The following is a 203-nucleotide window of genomic DNA, read 5'->3' on the forward strand; positions in this document are numbered from 1 at the left end:
CCCCCCCCCCCCCGGGGCCCCAGCCCGACCCAGCCGCGAGCACCCGGTACCTTGTAGAAGGCCCCGTTGGAGCCCCGCACCTCCACCACCAGCTCCTCCATGTTGTGCCGCGGCGGCTCGGTGCGGGAGACCCAGGCCCGGCGCCTCCTCCCTTCCCTTTCTCTGTCTCGGCACAGGAGGTGGTGGAGGAGGAGGAGGAGGAG

At 72.9% G+C, this 203-nt stretch overlaps 1 protein-coding gene across 2 annotated transcripts in view; it reads right to left on the minus strand.

Annotated features, from left to right (window-relative positions):
• The window catches only part of FMR1 (fragile X mental retardation 1), a 37,457-nt gene extending 37,260 nt beyond the window's left edge, over positions 1-197 (minus strand). For both annotated transcript variants that reach the window (XM_010295200.1, XM_010295199.1), the window contains exon 1: positions 51-197. In XM_010295200.1, the coding sequence (XP_010293502.1) occupies positions 51-101 (51 nt within the window). In that variant the 5' untranslated portion in view covers positions 102-197. The remainder of the gene's footprint in view (positions 1-50) is intronic.
• Positions 198-203: the final 6 nt, after the last annotated feature.

Source organism: Phaethon lepturus, unplaced genomic scaffold (assembly GCF_000687285.1).
Source record: "Phaethon lepturus isolate BGI_N335 unplaced genomic scaffold, ASM68728v1 scaffold8609, whole genome shotgun sequence".
NCBI classification, from domain to species: domain Eukaryota; kingdom Metazoa; phylum Chordata; class Aves; order Phaethontiformes; family Phaethontidae; genus Phaethon; species Phaethon lepturus.